At 52.5% G+C, this 19,019-nt stretch overlaps 1 protein-coding gene across 1 annotated transcript; it reads right to left on the bottom strand.

Annotated features, from left to right (window-relative positions):
- Nucleotides 1-667: 667 nt before the first annotated feature.
- On the bottom strand, nt 668-11,068 carry MCAT (malonyl-CoA-acyl carrier protein transacylase). The gene is given in 5 exon segments (XM_033233704.1): nt 668-1,223; nt 1,226-1,274; nt 5,221-5,438; nt 9,319-9,406; nt 10,600-11,068. Coding segments are annotated over 5 exon segments (1,170 nt in total). The 5' UTR covers nt 11,023-11,068; the 3' UTR covers nt 668-831.
- Nucleotides 11,069-19,019: the final 7,951 nt, after the last annotated feature.

Below are 19,019 nucleotides of genomic sequence, written 5' to 3'. Positions count from 1 at the left end.
GGAGGGCAGGGCCTGCGTGCTCCTAATCAGATCCTTCCCTGCAGCCGGGGACCACAAATGCCGTCTTGGTTTGGCCCGACGGTTTGCCTTCTCCCTGGTCCTGGTCTGTGGCGTAAAATCCACTGTTGGGGGTTATTTCCTCTGGGCTTTCAGTTCCTGTTTAGGGGATGCCTGCCTCTCCCTGCAGAGACTTCCCGCCAGAAGGACGCAGCCGTGGCTGTTCTACCAGAACAGAGCCCACTCACTCTCTGGCACACAGTAGGCACTCAATACATATGTCTTGGGTATGTCAACAAATGTGGGACTGTGTTTCCCAGCTGTCAAGTGAGGGGGTGAACAAAACTGCCAAGGCCAATTGGGTTCTATAACCTTTCAGATTTGTGACCAAGGAGCCCTGGGGGGCAGGCTGGGGGTGGAGGAGGGGCTCCCCTGGCACTGGCCCAACTTGAGGCCACACCAGTATGTCTCCAGCATCCACAGAGCAGTGCAGCCTGCAGCAGCCAGTACGCCCCTTCCCACTGAGATGGTACACCTGCCCTTGGTGCAGGGCTGGCAGAGGTGGGGCCAGGCTTCCAGCTTCCTCACACACCAGCCCTGTGGCATCACTCTTCCCAACATCCAAACATTTTTCCAAGGGGGAGAAATGGACTGGGTCATGTAAAAAATACTCATTTTTAGGGCTTTTTATGTGGCCTTCAAAGCACGTTGCAAATAAATCCCTTTCACTCCTCAGAGGAGGAGCTGCTAGGAAGGGAGGGTGTGTCAGGCGCAGCCTACAGCCTCGCCTCCGGAGGAGGGCAGTGGGCGCTATCCCATTGGAGCCCCCTGCAGTCATCTCGGGGGCTCCTCAGGGTCCAGGTCCACAGGTTCGAGGGTCTGCAGCACATCCACGGCGCTGTAGGACTTCCAGGCCTGCACGTTACAGCTCTTCAGGATGGCTCCCAGCTGCCTGCCGGGGCCTACTTCAAAAGTCTGGGGGAACTCCCTGCCCTTTTTCCTTTCATAGATGGCATGCATTGTCTGCTCCCACTTCACTGGGGAGACCACCTGCTGGGCCAGCAGCTTCTGGATGTGGCTGGGATGCATGTATCTATGCCCGTGGACGTTGGAGTAGACAGAAACCAGAGGCTTCTTAATGTCAATTGCCTTTAACACTTGCGTCAGGGGCTCCACAGCTGGCTCCATGAGGCGGGTGTGGAATGCACCACTAACTGGTAACATCTGGTGCGTCTGAAATGAAACTTAGAGGAATTCTTCTGGAGAAACCGTAGAGCCTGGGGAAGGAAGGAGGTTTCAGCCGGGCAATGTCCCAGAAATCCGCCTTTAGGGATCTGACCATTCACATGGCCAAACTGGGAGGGTGACCACAAAGAGACCCATAGCTGTTAGATGTGGACATGTGACCTGTCCGTCCCAGCACCATCCCCAGGCAATTCACTTAACATCCTGGAATCTCTTCTGTCTCATCCCTCAAATAAGCACAATTCCACCTACTTCACAACGCTGCCAGGAAGAGTGAACCCTACGAGGCACGCAACAGTGTCTGGGAAAGGCAAAAGCACTATCTAAGAAGTGTTCGTTCTCAGAATTCTATCACTCCTTTCATAATTTTTGACCAGTCTGTTTGCTTTTTATTCCATCATCTTCAAAATAAAAATTCAGAACTAAAATTCAAGCCCCATTTCACAAAGCAGGGTCTGGGATATTGTCACCTTCATCTGGGGTTTCTCTGGGGAAGAAAAGAGCTCTCCTCTTGATGCCAAAAACCTCCCCTGGAGGAATCTGAGCTTAGAAGGGGACTCGGGCGAGCCAATAGCTCCAAACCCTTGCAACAGTTAGCAAACAACAGAACTTGCAAAGGTCTTTAAAATAGCAGATATTCTTTTAATGTTTATTTTTTCTAATTATTATTTTTTGAGATGGAGTCTTGTTCTGTCACCCAGGCTGGAGTGTAAAGGTGTGATCTTGGCTCACTGCAACCTGAACCTGCTTGAACTCGCAGGTTCAAGCAATGCTCCTGCCTCAGCCTCCCGAGTAGCTGGGACTCTTAAGCATGCACCACCAAGCCTGGCTAATTTTTAGTAGAGATGGAGTGTCACCATGTTGGCTGGGCTGGTCTTGAACTCCTGGCCTCAAGTCATCCACCCACTTTAGTCTGTCAGTGTTCCCTAGAGACTGCTCCCATAGCCTGAATCCTGGGCTGAAGACACCCAGCAGAACCCAGCCTGGTGAGCACAGACCAGGAGTGGGACCTGTGCTTGTGTGCTGTGACCACTGAAATGTGGGCTACTTGTCACTGCAGCAAAACCTGGCTTGTACTGACTCACCCATGCTTCCCCTCCACTATCACCCTCCATCCGGCTCCATCCCACTGAGGGCTGGATTGCAGGAACCAGGAACCTCTTTAGTCTGGGCCTTCCGGACTCTGTAGCCCAAGCCCCTCCCTCCACACCTAGATTGTCTGAGTGACTGGCAGGTATGGGGATGGCTACTCAGTAGCACTTCCTGGAGCATCTGTGGTCTCAAAGTGCTTTCCGTGTAAGGTCTCTGGACTCTGGCTCAACAGCTGAGCCCTCTCAAGTCCCAGGCGAGGGCCACAGGGGTCAAGGTCACCATCGCAGGGGCCAGCAGGCTCCTCTGCAATGGCCGGTCCTTGGCCCAGGCGTTGGGCGAGCAGGGCCCAGGAGCCTTTTCACATCAGTTGTTGGAAAGGGACTTCCCCACTGAGGGGGTACCCCTGCCCTCACCTGAGCTCTTTGCTGTGGCACTACCAAGAATACCAAAGGAGAGCTGGGCACAGTGGCTCACGCCTATAATCCTAGCACTTTGGGAGGCTGAGGTGGGCAGATCACCTGAGGTCAGGAGTTCAAGACCAGCCTGGCCAACATGGTGAAACCATCTCTACTAAAAGTACAAAAATTAGCTGGGCGTGGTGGCGTGCGCCTGTAGTCCCAGCTACAGGAGAATCACTTGAACCTGGGAAGTGGAGGTTGCAGTGAGCCAAGATCGTGCCACTGTACTCCAGCCTGGATGACAGAGTAAGACATTGTCTCAAAAAAAAAAAAGTACCATCGGGCGCAGTGGCTCAAGCCTGTAATCCCAGCACTTTGGGAAGCCGAGACGGGTGGATCACGAGGTCAGGAGATCGAGACCATCCTGGCCTACACGGTGAAACCCCATCTCTACTAAAAAACACACAAAAAAACTAGCCGGGCGAGATGGCAGGCGCCTGTAGTCCCAGCTACTCGGGAGGCTGAGACAGGAGAATGGCGTAAACCCGGGAGGCGGAGCTTGCAGTGAGCCGCGATCGCGCCACTGCACTCCAGCCTGGGCGACAGAGCAAGACTCTGTCTCACAAAAAAAAAAAAAAAAAAAGTACCGAAAGGACAAACCTGGGAGTTGTCACCTAGACTGGGTGCACCTGTCTGGGAGCCTGTTGGGGAGACTCCTGCCCTGACTGGGAGGTCCTTCCTGAGTCACTTCTGGGCTTCCTTCCAAGGCTGCTACAGGGAATGCATCACGAGCTCCATGACTGACCTGGGGCCACTGTACCTGACCTGCCTGCCATCTCAGAACAGTCACAGGAGGCTCCTGCCAACTTCCACTACTTCAGAGGAGGCAGTTGGGAACGCCTGGCATACAGTGAGCCCTCAAAGGGGAAGGGGAGTCAAGCACAGTCAAGTGGAGGAAACAGACTCCAGAGTGAGACAGGCTCAGGCTACCATCCCCAAGCACTCGCCTCTCTCTGCCGCAGCATTCTTGTGTGGGAAATGTGATTAAGAATCCCTTCCTTTAGCTGGGTGTGGTGGCCTGTGTCTGTAGTCCCAGCTACTTGGGAGGCTGAGGTGGGGGGATCATTTGAGCCTAGTAGTTCAAGACCAGCTTAGGCAACATGGTGAAACCCCGTCTCTACAAAAAATACAAAAGTTAGCCAGGTGTGGTGGCTCATGTCTGTACTCCAAGCCACTCAGGAGGCTGAGGTGGGAGGATCACTTGAGCCCAGGAGGTCCAGGCTGCAGTGAGCCGTGATGGTGCCACTGTACTCCAGCCTAGGCAACAAAGTGAGATCCTGTCTCAAAAAAAAAAAAAAAAGCCCTTCCTTCCATATAGCACAGGGTGGGCTGTAAGGGACATGAAGTAAGACAGAAATGCCTGGTCCGGACATCAACCCCTCACACGGGCTGCAATGTGCGCTCACTCAGCGTTCCCCGAGCCAGGCACTCAGCACCCACTGCTCTTTCTGTAGGGGGCTCCTGCCGCTCTGCTCAGGATGCTCCACTGCTGGTGAATGCACGCCCGTCCTCCAGCTGCTGCCTCCTGGGTTGCTCTTAGGCCCATCAGTAGTCAGCCAGACCCTCACTGCGCCCCTCAGCCTGGAGTCATCCAGTCATGGGGGTTCTTCCTTTGACGGCAGGAACCCTGGCTAATCAGTCTGTGCGGCCCCAGCGCTTGATAAATGTTTGGGGACTTAGCAAATGGAAGGAAGGACGGTGGAAAGGAAATGGACTCCAGTGCAAAAACAGACACGTAAAAAAGCAGGGCGGGCAGCGCGAGCTAGCAGAAAACAGATCTCCCGGCCGGGCGCGGCGGCTCACGCCTGGGATCCCAGCACTGTGGGAGGCCGAGACGGGTGGATCACGAGGTCAGGAGATCGAGACCATCCTGGCGAACACGGTGAAACCCCGTCTCTACTAAAAATACAAAAATGAGCCAGGCGCGGTGGCGGGCGCCTGTAGTCCCAGCTACTCGGGAGGCTGAGGCAGGAGAATGGCGGGAACCCGGGAGGCGGAGCTTGCAGTGAGTGGAGGTCGCGCCACTGCACTCCAGCCTGGGCGACAGAGCGAGACTGTATCAAAAAAAAAACAAACAAAAAACAGATCTCTTTTCTCTAAGGAAGCAACCAGATCAGAGGCTCCTCAGAAGCCCAGAATGTACTACGGGAAGGCCGTGGAGATCACCTGGCCCTGCCCCTTTACTTTCGGGACATGGGCTGGCTGGTTGGTTCCAGACCCCATTCTACACATGGTGGAGCAGGGCAGCATTCTTGCTCCTGCCCGCTTTACAGCACTCGGTCCACCTCACTGCCCTGGCCCTAAAATACTTCCTAAAGAGCAGGCTGGACAGAGCACCCGCCACACTGCTGGGCCTCACGGGTGTGGAGCAGTTCCAGCCCTGTGTACTCGACTGGGGTTTATGAAGGCGGCTCCCATCAACACCCACCTCTCGGTGTCCTGAAATCACCCTGCAATCTGGAAAGAGGTAGTTGGACACTTCACATACAGGGTTCTCCATGCCTAGAGACTTGCAGTGTTCCCGGGCTTCCAAACAGGCAAAGTGGAACTTGGACTGCGGCTGGCCGAGGACAGACAGCATCCCACTGGGCACAGCTTCTGAAGCTTCCTGCATAGCCTCAGCTCGGATTTTCACCGCATACAAACCTGTCCAGAGAGAAGCGCATTTGGAAAAATGAGGGCACAGAATGAAGGAGAAAAGGCCAGGCCTGAAAAACAAAGGTCAAGCTCCACTCTGCACTAGAGACAGTGACACTGGTGTCTGCCGCCGGCCCACAGGGCCACAGTTCTACGTATCTCCATCGAGTACACAAGCGCTCACCACCGAAATTACGCTGCTGTGCTTGGCACTCTGCAAACTAGCCCAAAGAGCTTCCTGCTGTAAAGCTGGTTTGGAGTAGGACAGTGGCGCTCAACAGGCTGCGGCAGTGTCCAGAGACATCCTCTGGTTGTTCCGACTAGGGGAGAGCGCCACTGACATCTAGTGGGTAGAGGCCAGGGATGCTGCTCAACGTGCTGCACTGCACAGGACAGTTCCCCTTACCCCCACAAAACAAATGACCTGGCCCAACAGTACCACTTAAAAAAAAAAAAAAAAAATAGTGCCACTATTGAGAAACCCCAGTGAAAGGTAAAGAGGAACAGGGTGGAAGCCACATTGCCTTAGCAAAGTCACAACCTCCTTGAGGTTCAAATTTTTAGTTAGTAAAATGAGGATAATAATATCTAATCTGCCTGGGCTGTTGTGAAAGCTGGGAATGATTATTAGTTAGTTTATCAAGAGAGATCAAGCCGGGCGTGGTGGTTCATGCCTGTCATCCCAGCACTTTGCAAGGCTGAGGCAGGAGGATTGCTTGAGCCCAAGGAGTTCAAGACCAGCCTTGGCAACACAGGGAGACCCTGTCCCTACAAAAAAATAATAAAAATTAGCCAGGCATGGTGGTGCGTGCCTGTAGTCCCAGATGCTTGGGAGGCTGAGACGGGAGGATCGCTTGTGCCTGGCAGGTTGAGGCTGCAGCTGTAGTAAGCTACGATTGCTCCACTGCACACCAGCCTGGGTGACAGAGCAAGACCCTGTCTCAAAACAAGAACCACAAAAAAGAACCATCAGAGACATGGGCCGCTGTACTACATGAATTTCAGTAATATAATTGTCCTAAGTCAAGTGTTACTGTCCCTGCTTAGAGCTGGAGAACCTGATACAGCCAAGGCAGATTAACGAAAACCTACGACTCCTGATTCAGTGTGGCTCAAGAACGTGGAGAGAGGGCAGGCTGTGCCCAGGCAGGCAGTGCCAATGATAGTAACAGTGGCCTGAGAGCTGGTCGCTGTGGCTCGCACCTGTAGTTCCAGCACTTTGGGAGGCCAAGGCAGGCAGATCACTTGAACTCAGGAGTTTGAGACCAGACTGGACAACTTGGTAAAACCCTGTCACTAGCAAAAACACAAAAATGAGCCGGGCGTGATGGTGTGTGCCTGTGGTCCTAGCTACTTGGGAGGCTGAGGTGGGAGGATTGCTGGAGCCCAGGAAGTTGAGGCTATAGTGAGCTGTGTTCATGCCACTGTATTCCAGCCTGGGTGACGGAGTGAGACCCTGTATCAAAAAATCCTACAAAGCCACGCGTAAGAATGGCCTGAAACTGCCATACCCCCAACACCCTGGTCCTGCTTCCTGGGCAGACAGAAGAGATGAGCAGACCAAGAAGAGATTAAGGGACCTGCACAGCGTTTCAGAGGTCAACAGAGAGGCTTAAGGAGGAAATCCTGACAGATCTTCATTCACTTAGCACTTCTATGTACCGGACTCGTAGCTCCCTTACACAAGAACTGCAGGACAAATACATAAAGAGCCTCTGACATCAGGTACTTGGGAGGCTAAGGCTTGAGACCAGGAGTTAGAGGCTGCAGTGAGCTATGATTGCATCACTGCACTCAAGCCTGGAAGACAGAGCAAAACCCTGTCTCTTAAAAAAATGAACAAGAGCGTGTGACAAGAAGTAGAAGAAAGCATACAAGAAAAGGGGGCAGAGCACATAGAAGTCCTCCCACAGAGACGTTCAACACCTGAGTAAAACGTCACGGGGGGGGGGGGGGGAAGTCAGGCCAGGCACAGTGGCTCACACCTGTAAGTAATCCCAGCACTGCAGGAGGCTGAAGCTGGAGGAGCACTTGAGTCAGGAGTTCCAGACCAGCCCTGGCAACACAGCGAGACTCCATTTCTACAAAAAATTTTAAAATTAGCTGGGCATGATGGTGTGAGCCTGTAGTCCCCAGTTAGTCTGGAGACGGAGGCGGGAGGATCACCTGAGGCCAAGAGACTGAGGCTGCAGTGAGCTATGACTGCACTACTGCACTGTAGCTGGGGTGACAGAGCAAGATGCTGTCTCAACAAAAAAAAAAAAGAAAAAGAAAAGAAAAAGAAAACACAAAATTGTAAATATGCTATAATTCTACACTTTTTTTTTTTGACACAGAGTCTCATTCTGTCACCCAAGCTGGAGGGCAGTGACGCAATCTCAGCTCACTGCCACCTCTGCCTTCTGGGTTCAAGCGGTTCCGGTGCCTCAGTCTCCCAAATAGCTAAGATTACAGATGCCCGACACCACCACACCCAGATGAGTTTTGAATTTTTAGTAGAGATGGGGTTTCACCATGTTGGTCAGGCTGGTCTCAAACTCCTGCCTTAGGTGATCTGCCCGCCTTGGCCTCCCAAAGTGCTGGGCTGGGATGAGAGGAGTGAGCCACCACACCAGGCTTAATTCTGCACATTATGTACACATAAAATGATACATGTAATAAAACTGTTTCATAAAATGTGAAATTACGAAACTTTCCTTAATAATGCTATAATGCTTTGAAAAAAAAACACTACAGTGAAATTCACAGAAAATATAATTAACCACTTTAATGTGTATAATTCAGTGGTATTTGGGGTGTTCATAATGTTGTGCAACCACCAACTCTCTCTAGTTTCAAACACTCCATGTCCACTATGTAGGCACTCTCCATTTCTCCCTCTCCAGTCCCAACAACCTCTCGTGTTTCTACACTAGATTCTTGTTTGTTTGTTTTAGACAGGGTCTTGCTCTGTCACCCATGCTGCAGTGCAGTGACACAATCACAGCTCACTGTAGCCTCAGACTCAGGGGCTCAAGTGATCTTCTTACCTCAGCCTCCTGAGTAGCTGGAATTCCAGGTGCATGCCACCAAGCTCAGCAATTTTTTTTTTTGTGACAGGGTGTCACTCTGCTACCCAGGCTGGAATGCAGTGGCACGATCATAGCTCACTGCAGCTTTGACCTCCTGGGTTCAGGTGATCCTCCCACCTCATCCTCCCAAGTACTCAAGCTGGGGCTACAGGTGCACACCACCATGCCTGGCTAATTTTTGTATTTTCAGTAGATATGGGGTTTTCACCATGTTGCCCAGGCTGGTCTAAAACTCCTGGGCTCAAACATCTATCTGCCTCTGCCTCCCAAAGTGCTGGCATTACAGGTGTGAACCACCGCACCCAATGTAATATTTGTTTTTTGTTGGGGGCAGAGATGAGGGTCTCACTATGTGGCCCAAGACGGTCTGGAACTCCTGGCCTCAAGTGATCCTCCTGCCTTGGCCTCCTAAAGCACTAGGATTACAGACATAAGCCAGGGTTCCTGGCCAGCAAAAATCTTAAGAAGTAAAACTGATATGGCTCCAGATCCAGTATTTATTTACTGTTTAATTCAATGAACATCTACTGAGCACGCACTATCCGTGGCAGGTGCTGCGGGTATAAGTGCGCAGGATAGTGGGTGAGACGCTTCAGCAAGCAGATTTTATGAGATTACAAAAATAAGGGAAATCCCTAATGAATCCTTCAGGCTTGAAAAGGAATCACAGCAAAGTCCTGTCCTCATGGGCCAAAGTCACCCGTCCATGTGCTCCCTTCCCATCACCTGAGTGGGTCCAGTATCATTCTTGGCACTGTCCCTTATCCCTAATGAGCCCAAGACCACAGCCTGGCATAAAACCAAACTCCTTCCTGTACCTTCAGCAAATTCCATGGCTCCGGCAAACACTAGGGCTGCGAATTCTCCCACGCTGAATCCAGCAGCAGCAACACAGTTCTCAATCACCTGTGGGGGCAGACGCAGAACGTGAGCCCCCCATTCTCCTGGGGAGTCCAGTTCCAGGACTCTGCACCTGAGAGACGGCAGGGTGTTCAGCATCTCAGGGAGCCAGGCTCTACGAACTTGGTGCACCAGCTGGAGGAGGACACACAGAGGTGACCCTGACAATCACTGAGTCCTGCCCCTTTATTTAGGAGGAGCTTTCCTGGTTAGTTACAGTCCAGGCGACTCCGTCCATGTGTCCATGGTCACACTGATGCCAACCCAGGGCTCTGGATTCCCTGGCGGTGGCCCTGCAACAGGCTCTCAGGCCATATCGTCGTGTACAAGTTAAGAGCATGACTTTTTTTTTTTTTTTGAGGCGGAGTTTCGCTCTTGTTGCCCAGGCTGGAGTCCGATGGCGCGATCTCGGCTCACTGCAAGCTTCACCTCCCAGGTTCAAGGAATTCTCCTGCCTTAGCCTCTCGAGTAGCTGGGATTACAGGCACCTGTCACCATGCCCGGCTAATTTTTGTATTTTTAGTAGGAACGGGATTTCCCCATGTTGGTCAGGCTGGTCTCGAACTCTCGACCCAAGGTGATCCGCCCGCCTCGGCCTTCCAAAGTGCTGGGATTACAGGCATGAGCCACCGGGCCCCTCCTCATGTACTGTTTACTATCTGTCTCCCCTAAGATGTAAGGTCCCCTAGGGCAGGGATCATTGTTTTGCTCACGGCGCCTAAAACATTGCTTGGCAGATATGGGAACTCTATAAAACTAGATCGAGGTCGGGCGTGGTGGCTCATGCCTGTAATCCCAGCACTTTGGGAGGCCGAGGCGGGTGGATCACGAGGTCAGGAGATCGAGACCATCCTGGCTAACATAGTGAAACCCCGTCTCTACTAAAAATACAAAAAAATTAGCCGGGCGTGGTGGCGGGCGCCTGTAGTCCCAGTTACTCGGAAGGCTGGGACAGGAGAATGGTGTGAACCCGGGAGGCGGAGCTTGCAGTGAGCCGAGATCTTGCTACTGCACTTCAGCCTGGGCGACAGAGCCAGACTCCGCCTCAAAAACAAACAAACAAAAACACCTCGATCGAATGAGTGAGACGTGGGAGCCCCCCGGAATGGCAGGCGGAAGCCCCTGGCAGGACCAGCCTGGGGATGAGAGCTCAGGCAGAGCTCACCTTCCCCCTCCTGCCACGGGGCCTCGGGCCTCACCGAGGGCTGCAGATGATGTAGTTTCTCGACAGCGGCCAGCGATGCCACGAAGATCGCGGGCTGGCAGTGCACGGTGCGGTCCAGGGTCTCCTGCGGCCCGTGCAGGCTCAGCTCCAGCAGGTCGTAGCCCAGCACGCGGCGGGCGGCGGCGTAGAGTTCGCGGACGCGCGGGTAGCCGAGCAGACCGCGGCCCATGCCCACCACCTGGCTGCCCTGGCCGGGGAAGAGCAGCACGGAGCACTGGCCCGGCATTCGCCGCTCCGTCGCCGCAGAGGGCGCCTCCTCCTCTGCCCCGGTCGCATCTCGCAGAAGCTCCGCTACACCCTGGGCGCCCGGCGGAGGCACCGGGAAGCTCGAGACGCCGCGGCGGCAGCTGGCGCCCAAGCCCCGGGCCCACGCGGTCCGCGCGACCCGGACGCTCATGGTCGGACACCTGCCCGCGCACGTTACCGTGGCGACCGAGGCCCAACTGCGGCGGCGCGGCGCAGCGTGGTCCCTGACGCATTTCCTGCCCGGGCTCCTGGGGCACCGGGAGCGGCAAGAAAGGTTCCGCAGGGGATGGTTCCGCCCCGGCTCCGAGGCCCTTCAGGCTGCGCTCTGGGGACCTGGAGGGACCCATGCGTTTACTTAAACATCTACAGCCAAGAACGGAACATGATGCCACACCACAATGGGTCCTCAACAGATATTTATGGAATAAATAACGCAACGCAATGTAGTATTTACGCTTTCTACCTGGCACATGAAGAGCACTTGAAACTCTTCCGCACTGGTAGTTTTTTTGTTGTTGTGTTGTTTTGAGACGGAGTCTCGCTCTGTCACCCAGACTGGAGTGCAGTGGCGCGTTCTTTGCTCACTGCAACCGCCGCCTCCCAGGTTCAAGCGATTCTCCTGCTTCAGCCTCCCCAGTAGCTGGGATTACAGGCGCCCACCACCACGCACGGCTAATTTTTGTATTTTTAGTAGGGACAGGGTGTCACCATGTTGGCCAGGCTGGTCTTGGACTCCTGTGACCTCAGGTGATCCACCCGCCTCGGCCTCCCAAAGTGCTGGGATTACAGGCGTGAGCCACCGCGCCCGGCCAGCAACCACATTTCTTGCATATGATTCTCCCAACCACAGGAGATGGCATGGCCGACCATCCGTTGTCAGCTCCCAACTATGCAAAATAACAGCTCTCTTTTATGTTTTCTTACAAACCACACAGTGCCTGGCACATATAAGCATCCAATAGATCTTTATGCTATTGAACAGAGCCCTCAGTGCGTTTCTGATATTAGCTTCTTTAATTCCTCACAGCAGCGCTGTGATGGATAGTTGCTCAGAGATTGAGTGACAGGTGGTTAGTGACAGAATAGGGGTTGGAAATTGGGGTTATCTTAATGCTAACCTAAAAGCAACTCAAGAGACACAGGCTCGGCCAGGTGCAGTGGCTCACGCCTGTAATCCCAGCACTTTGGGAGGCCAAGGCAGATGGATCACTTGAGGTCAGGAGTTCAAGACTAGCCTGGCCAACATGGAGAAAACCGTCTCTACTAAAAATACAAAAATTAGCTGGGCGTGGTGGCAGGCGCTTATAGTCCCAGCTACTTGGGAGGCTGAGGCAGGAGAATCGCCTAAACCTGGGCGGCAGAGGTTGCAGTGAGCCGAGACTGCGCTGCGCCATTGCACTCCAGCCTGGGCAACAAGAAAGAAACTCCATCTCAAAAAAAAAAAAAAAAAAAAAAAAAAAATATATATATATATATGGAGAAGACTTTCAGGTTAAGACGCATAGAGAGAGCACTGCCTCTGGAAGGCCATAAATCCACAACAAAGAGATATTTAAAGATATAAATACACAAGGACAGGAAGAACAGGAAAGGGGACCCCCAGCAGCAGAATCTCTGGAAGCTGGAAAGCAGATCGGCTGGTATTACCTGACTGGGCTGATCTCAGCTAAATCCCTCCCAGGAGTGGGGAAGGCTGCGAGCTAGTCTTTATGCATACAACAGAATCCTCAAAAACTTAAGAATGGGCAGCAGCTGCTGCTGCTTCTAGAGCTAAGGGTGAAAGAAGGCTAAAACAAAGATGATTATTTGGAGGTGCCTTTGAGAAACAGATCTTTAGGTCCCCTCCAGCTCCCTAGCCACTGGGTGATGTCCCTCCCCTACTTTGGGACCCATCTGGGGTTTCACGGGAGAGGGACAAATGGTCTCTGGGCCAGGTGCAGTGGCTCATGCCTGTAATCCCAGCTATTCAGGAGACTGAGGCAGGAGAATTGCTTGAACCTGGGAGGCAGAGGTTGCAGTGAGTCGGGATCGTACCGTTGCACTCCAGCCTGGGCCACAAGTGCGAAACTCTGTCTCAAAAAAAAAAAAAAAAGGAAGGAAGGAAGGAAGGGAGGGAGGGAGGAAGGAAGGAAGGAGGAAGGAAGGAAGGAAGGAAGGAAGGAAGGAAGAAGGAAGGAAGGAAGGAAGGAAGGAAAAAAATATATATATATTGGTCAGACACAGTGGCTCAGGCCTGTGATCCCAGTGATTTGGGAGGCCGAGGCAGGAGGATTACTTGAGGCCAGGAGTTCAAGAGCAGCCTGGGCAAAATGGTCAGACTGTTTCCTTTTTTCTTCACCAAAAGCAGATACTTGAAAGACCCTGTTTCTACAAAAGGAAAAAAAAAATAGCTGGGTACTGTGGCTCATGTTTATAGTTCCAGCTACATAGGAGGCTGAGTCGGGAGAACTGCTTGACCCCAGGAGTGTGAGGCTGCAGTGAACTATGACTGAACTACTGCACTCCAGCCTAGGTGACAGAGGGAAACCCTGTCTGAAAAAAAAAAAGAAGCCAGGTGCAGTGCCTGTAATCCAAGCACTTTGGGAGGCCAAGGCAGGCAAATCACCTGAGTTCAGGAGTTCAAGACCAGCCAAACATGGCAAAACCCCATCTGTACTAAAAATACAAAAATTAGCCAAACGTGGTGGCACATACCTGTAATCCCAGCTACTTGGGAGGATTAAACATGAGAACTGCTTGAACCTGTGAGGTGGGGGTTGCAGTGAGCTGAGATCACACCACTGCACTTCAGCCTGGGTGACTGAGTGAGATTCTGTTTAAAAAAAAAAGAAGAGGCCGGGCGTGGTGGCTCAAGCCTGTAATCCTGGCACTTTGGGAGGCCGAGACGGGTGGATCACGAGGTCAGGAGAAGGAGACCATCCTGGCTAACATGGTGAAACCCCGTCTCTACTAAAAAAAAAATACAATAACAAAAAAAAAACTAGCCGGGCGACGTGGCGGGCGCCTGTAGTCCCAGCTACTCGGGAGGCTGAGGCAGGAGAATGGCGTGAACCCGGGAGGCGGAGCTTGCAGTGAGCTGAGATCCGGCCACTGCACTCCAGCCTGGGCGACAGAGCAAGACTCCGTCTCAAAAAAAAAAAAAAGAAGAAGAAAAGGCCGGGCGTGATGGATCACACCTGTAATCTCAGCAGTTTGGGAGGCCGAGGTGGGCAGATTGTCTGAGCTCAGGAGTTCAAGACCAGCCTGGGCAACACAGTGAAACCCCGTCTCTACTAAAATATAAAGAATTAGCCAGGCGTGGTGGCGTGCGCCTGTAATTCTAGCTACTCAGGAAGCTGAGGCAGGAGAATTGCTTGAACCCAGGAAGTGGAGGTTGCAGTGAGCCAAGATCGCACCACTGCACTCCAGCCTGGGAGACAGAGTGAGATTCCATCTCAAAAAAAAAAAAAAAAAGTCGGCGGGCGCGGTGGCTCAAGCCTGTAATCCCAGCACTTTGGGAGGCCGAGATGGGCGGATCATGAGGTCAGGAGATCGAGACCATCCTGGCTAACACGGTGAAACCCTGTCTCTACTAAAAAATACAAAAAACTAGCCGGGCGAGATGGCGGGCGCCTGTAGTCCCAGCTACTCGGGAGGCTGAGGCAGGAGAATGGCGTAAACCCGGGAGGCGGAGCTTGCAGTGAGCTGAGATCCGGCCACTGTACTACAGCCTGGGCAGCAGAGCGAGACTCCGTCTCAAAAACAAAACAAAACAAAACAAAACAAAAAAAGTCAGCAAGAAAAGGAAGTTACATGGATACAGCTAGAGGTCATTATCCTAAGCAAATTAATGCAGAAACAGAAAATCAAATACCGCATGTCCTCACGTATAAATGGGAGTGAAACATTGATACACCTGGACATAAAGATGAGAACAATGGACACTGGGAACTCCTAGAGGTGGGCAGGAGTGAGGCAAGGATTGAAAAACTGCCTACTACTGCCATGGTCACTATCTGGATGACAGAATCACTTGTACCCCAAACCTCAGCGTCACACAGCATACCCATGTAACAAACCTGCATATGTACCCCCGAATGTAAAATTAAAGGTGATAGTAAAAAAAAAAAAAAAAAAGACGTCCGGGCACAGTGGCTCATGCCTGTAATCCCAGCACTTTGGGAGGCCGAGGCGGGTGGATCACCTGAGGTCAGGAGTTTGAGACCAGCCTGACCAATGTGGCGAAACCCTGTCTCTACTAAAAATACAAAAATTAGCAAAGTGTCACGGCACATGCCTGTAATCCCAGCTGCTCAGAAGGCTGAGGCAGGAGAATACCTTGAACTGGGGAGGCAGAGGCTGCAGTGAGCTGAGATTACGCCACTGCACTCCAGCCTGGGCAACAGAGTGAGACTCTCTCTCAAAAAAAAAAAAAAAAAAAAAGAGAAGAAGTTAGAAAAACAACCCTAGAAAAACAGCCCTAGAGGCCCTACATTCTGAGTAATAGGAGTTCCAGAAAGAGAAGTGATTGCTACATAACACAAATTTGAAAAGAAAGAGAAGTGAGAAAATAGAGGGAAGGAAATCAAAGAAATAATCCAACTTCTGAAAAGTAAAGAATGAGCTTCCAGCAGGAAAGCGCCTGTTGAGTGCGGGCACAGTGGAGGAAATGAAGCCCTATAATTAGCTGGGTGTGTTGGAGCTCACCTGTAATCCCAGCTACTCAGGAGGCTGAGGCAGAAGAATTGCTTCAGCCCGGGAGGCAGAGGTTGCAGTGAGCTGAAATCATACCACTGCCCTCCAGCTGGGATTACAGAGTGAGACTCTTGTCTCAAAAAAAAAAAAAAAAAAAAAAAAAAAGTAGGCCACATAGAGGAATATCAGTGTGAAATTGCAGAACTTTGGGGCCCAAAATCTTAAAAACTTTCCAGGAAGAACAAAATCGGTTACCTATAAAGGATCCACAGCGTGGCCAGAGCAGGAGGATTGCTTGAGCCCAGGAGCTGGAAACCTGTCTGAGCAACATAGTGCGACCCTGTGTCTACAAAAACAAAACAAAACAAAACAAAAAAGAACCAAAGGCTCCCGAAACAGAATGGCTTTAGCCTGCTCAACTGCAGCTGGCCGACAGCGTCTCTTCATTATTCTGAGGGACAACGAGCTCCAGCTCAGCCAAGCGTCAGTCATCTATGCGGTAGGATGCAAGAATTCAGCAATGTTACCTTCCGGGCAGTCTTTCTCAAGAACTCCTGGAGGACAGGTTCAACACAAGCAAGGGGGGACCAAGAAGGAGGAAGATGTGAAATCCAGGAAATAAAGACCCATGCAGGAGGGGGCGGGGGCATCCCCAGGGGTGGTGAAGAAAGACCCAGGAATGGTGTGTGTACCCGGCCTGTGCAGCCCGTCCAGTGGGGAGCAGCATGACTTGAGACGTGTTGAGAGCTGGCATTACCAACATCCCTGCTGCCATGCTGCTCATTTAGGTACAGAATGCCCCACGAGCCTGGCCTAGATTCTTTTTTTTTTTTTTTGAGACGGAGTCTCGCTCTGTTGCCCAGGCTGGAGTGCAGTGGCGCAATCTCGGCTCACTGCAAGCTCCGCCTCCTGGGTTTACGCCATTCTCCTGCCTCAGTCTCCGGAGTAGCTGGGACTACAGGCGCCCGCCATCTCGCCCGGCTAGTTTTTTGTATTTTTTAGTAGAGACGGGGTTTCACCGTGTAGACCAGGATGGTCTCGATCTCCTGACCTCGTGATCCGCCCGTCTCGGCCTCCCAAAGTGCTGGGATTACAGGCTTGAGCCACTGCGCCCGGCCTATTTTTTTTTTTTTTTTTTTTTTTTGAGACGGAGTCTCGCTGTGTCGCCCAGGCTGGAGTGCAGTGGCGCGATCTCAGCTCACTGCAAGCTCCGCCTCCTGGGTTCCCGCCATTCTCCCGTCTCAGCCTCCGAGTAGCTGGGACCACAGGCGCCCGCCACTGCGCCCGGCTAGTTTTTTTTTTTGTATTTTTTAGTAGAGACGGGGTTTCACCGTGTTAGTCAGGAGGGTCTCGATCTCCTGACCTCGTGATCCGCCCGCCTCGGCCTCCCAAAGTGCTGGGATTACAGGCTTGAGCCACCGCGCCCGGCCTTTTTTTTTTTTTTTTTTTTGAGACGGAATCTTGCTCTGTCGCCCAGGCTGGAGTGCAGTGGCCGGATCTCAGCTCACTGCAAGCTCCGCCTCCCGGGTTTACGCCATTCTCTCGCCTCAGCCTCCCGAGTAGCTGGGACTACAGGCGCCTGCCATGTCGCCCGGCTAATTTTTTGTATATTTTAGTAGAGACGGGGTTTCACCGTGTTAGCCAGGATGGTCTCGATCTCCTGACCTCGTGATCCGCCCGTCTCGGCCTCCCAAAGTGCTGGGATTACAGGCTTGAGCCACCGCGCCCGGCCTCCTTTTTTTTTTTTTGAGACAGAGTCTCACTCTGTCACCCAGGCTGGAGTGCAGTGGTGTGATCTCAGCTCACTGCAACTTCTGCCTGCCGGATTCAAGCCATTCTCCTGCCTCAGCCTCCCGAGCAGCTGGGACTACAGGTGCCCACCACCACGGCCCGCTATTTTTTTATATTTTTAGTAGAGATGGGGTTTCACTGTGTTAGCCAGGATTGTCTCAATCTCCTGACCTCATGATCTGCCCACCTTAGCCTCCCAAAGTGCTGGGATTACAGGCGTGAGCCACTGTGCCTGGCCCTGGCCCAGACTCTTGCCTGCACCTGGCTAGTCCGGATCACAGGCTGAGGAAGCCCTGTTCTTGCCCTGCTGCCTGGGTCTGCTGAGGACACATGGCCCACCTGACAGGTCTCACCCTGTTTCTGAGGTCTGAGCACCCTGCTCCTCAGGGCACTGTGAGCTCAGAAGCAAGAGACAGAACAGCTCATGCCCCTGACCATTTCCTGCTGAATGTCCATGCCACAGCTCTGCTCAACGTCCAAACAGGGGAATCCCACCCACAGCCATGCCCTCTGCCTGCCCCAGAGGGGGCTCTTGTCAGTGCCCAAAGAGGCTGGGCCCAGTCTGTACCCCAGGCACTCAGCTGAGTTTATCTTTCCGGGAGTCTTCTGGCCTGGCCATGGCACCTGTTCTGCCCCAGCCGGGGGTGTGCTGCCTCTCTGCACACATAGTACTCGGGGAAACACACCTGGGTGGGATTCATAAAACCCTAAAGGAAAGCACAGGCGTATTCAACCCAAGTCAAAGTAAAGGTGACCTCTTGGGTGGGGAGGAATCACTGGGGAGGTCACCAGGGCGCTCCTAGGACGCTGGTAATGTTCTGGTCATAACCTGGGGAATGGGCATACCTGGTATTATTATTGTAATGTATACACGTGTGTGTGTGTGTGTGTGTGTGTTTAATTGAGTTTTGCTTTATCACCCAGGCTGGAGTGCAGAGGTGTGATCTCGACTCACTGCAACATCCGCCTCCCGGGTTAAAGCAATCCTCCTGCCTCAGCCTCCTGAGTGGCTGGGATTACAGGTGCACACCACTGCACCCAGCTAATTTTTCTATTTTTAGTAGAGATAGGGTTTCACCATGTTGGCCAGGTTGGTCTCCAACTCCTGACCTGACGTGATCTGCCTGCCTTGGCCTCCCAAAGTGCTAGGAATACAGGCGTGAGCCACTGCACCCAGCCACATGTGTGTCTTATTTTTGTTTTATTTTATTTTGTTTTTTGATAAAGAGTCTCACTGTGTTGCCCAAGCTGGAGAGCAAAGGTGTGATCTCGGCTCACTGCAACCTCCGCCTCCCAGTTCAAGTGATTCTCCTGCCTCAGCCTCCTGAGTAGCCAGGGTTATAGGCATCTGCCACCACACCCAGCTAATTTTTGTATTTTTAGTAGAGACAGGGTTTCACCATGTTGGTCAGGCTGGTCACGAACTCCTGACCTCAGGTGATCCACCCACCTTGGCCTCCCAAAGTGCTGGGATTACAGGCGTAAGCCACCATGCCCGTCTAAGAAGGAATTTTTTTTTTTTTTTTGAGATGGAGTCTCGCTGTGTCACCAGGCTGGAGTGCAGTGGTGCCATCTCGGCTCACTGCAGCCTCCGCCTTCTGAGTTCAAGAGATTCTCCTGCCTTAGTCTCCCAAGTAGCTGGGATTACAGGCACACACCACCATGCCCGGCTAATTTTTGTAT

Source organism: Trachypithecus francoisi, unplaced genomic scaffold (genome assembly GCF_009764315.1).
Source record: "Trachypithecus francoisi isolate TF-2019V2 unplaced genomic scaffold, Tfra_2.0 Lachesis_group14, whole genome shotgun sequence".
NCBI lineage: Eukaryota > Metazoa > Chordata > Mammalia > Primates > Cercopithecidae > Trachypithecus > Trachypithecus francoisi.
The sequence above is the reverse complement of the archived record's forward strand: the minus strand, read 5'-3'. Positions and strand labels throughout refer to the sequence as shown.